This window comes from Buceros rhinoceros, unplaced genomic scaffold (assembly GCF_000710305.1).
Source record: "Buceros rhinoceros silvestris isolate BGI_N320 unplaced genomic scaffold, ASM71030v1 scaffold2648, whole genome shotgun sequence".
NCBI lineage: Eukaryota > Metazoa > Chordata > Aves > Bucerotiformes > Bucerotidae > Buceros > Buceros rhinoceros.
This window is the reverse complement of record NW_010427305.1, coordinates 62,456-64,035: the sequence shown is the minus strand read 5'-3', so window position 1 is coordinate 64,035 and position 1,580 is coordinate 62,456. Positions and strand designations below refer to the sequence as shown.

General features: G+C 50.8%; 1 protein-coding gene across 1 annotated transcript in view; it reads right to left on the bottom strand.

Moving 5' to 3' along the window:
* The window catches only part of LAMA1 (laminin, alpha 1), a 64,235-nt gene that overhangs the window by 7,427 nt on the left and 55,228 nt on the right, over positions 1 to 1,580 (bottom strand). Inside the window, exons 55-56 of the mRNA XM_010141828.1 lie at positions 658 to 843; positions 35 to 197 (exon numbers count right to left, since the gene is read on the bottom strand). Coding sequence (XP_010140130.1) covers positions 35 to 197; positions 658 to 843 — 349 coding nt within the window. The remainder of the gene's footprint in view (positions 1 to 34; positions 198 to 657; positions 844 to 1,580) is intronic.

Below are 1,580 nucleotides of genomic sequence, written 5' to 3'. Positions count from 1 at the left end.
AGAAGAGGCATCAGGGCTCTGCTGTTAGACGGACCTTTTTCGTATCCGCACGAGGCCTCAGGGGAACTGGGAAAGCCTGAAGTCCAGGTTGAATCTCAGTGTCCTCTGGCTGCAGGGCGGGTTTGGGCTTCTCTGACAGAAAGCAGCTGTCCATATCCACATGTTCATACTTCATGGAAGTGGTGAAATACAAAAGCCTGTGTTTGTTTTTTTAAAAAAAACCAAACATCCCTATTAAGAGGTGAAATCTCAAATCCCTGCATTTCTCAAGCACAGCGAAAGGGTTTTGCAGGGTCTTTCACTAGTGACAGGAGAAAAAGAAAGAAGTGGCATGCTAGGACAATAAGATTGAGAAGCTGCAAACTGTTCATAAAACAGTATTAATAGGCCATATTTTTGGAAAACCACTCTGCCTGTGAAGGCAGCAGCAAAAGCTGCATTTTGTGCAGCACCTCTATACAAATTAAAGACATTTCCTAAGGCTGTTTGCAAAAGCAGCTGGTAATATCCATCTTGTGCTGGTTATAATCCCCAGACCACCAGTATCATGCTCACGTTATGGTAAAAACCTGGACAGTGTCATGGAAGACGACAAACTACCATCAATAATTACTTCACACAGGGTTCCCACACAGGGCAGCTGCCCCTTTGACTTACTCCTTATTAAAAATCAGATTGCTGATGCAGCCGTGAAAGGAGCCAGCCATTCGCAGCCCCAAGATGCCTTCTCCTGCTGGAATGCCACCAGCATAGAAGTTGGAAATATTCATGGGGCTCGTTTCTGCTGATGCACCAAGCCGCAGTTCTGCAGGGTTACTGTCATCCACCTGCACCGTTATGATCCTGAAAAAGATGAAGTAGGGAAAACATTCAACAAGCGCTTTAGACATTCTTTTTCAAATGAAAAGCATTCCTTCCACAGAATCACAGCATTGTTTTGGTTGGAAGAGACTGTTAAGACCACTGAGTCCAACCATTCCCCCAGCACTGCCAGGTCCCCACTGACCCCGGCCCTCAGCACCACCTCGACACAAGGGCTGGGAAACCTCTCCAGGGATGGGGACTCCACCACTGCCCTGGGCAGCCTGGGACACGCCTGCACAACCCCAACAGGGAAGAAATTGTTCCTTAGGGCCAACCTCAACCTCCCCTGGGGCAACTTGAGGCTGTTTCCTCTTGTCCTGTCACTTGTTCCTGGGGAGAAGAGATCAACATACACATCCCCCACCTCGCTCCACCCTCCTATCAGGGAGTTGTCAAGCATGAGAAGGTCTCCCTGGAGCCTCCTTTGCTCCAGGCTCAACCCCCCAGGTCCCTCAGCTGCTCCTCAGGGCACTTGTGCTCCAGACCCTGCTCCAGCTCCATTGCCCTTCTCTGGACATGCTCCAGCCCCTCAATGTCCTTGGAGGAAGAAACCAAAACTGAACCCAGGATTCGAGGAGTGGCCTCCCCAGTGCTCCCAGTACAGGGGGATGATCCCTGCCCTGGCCCTGCTGGCCACACCAGTGATGACACAAGCCAGGATGCTGTTGGCCTTCTTGGCCACCTGGGCACATGCTGGCTCCTCTTCAGCCGCTGGC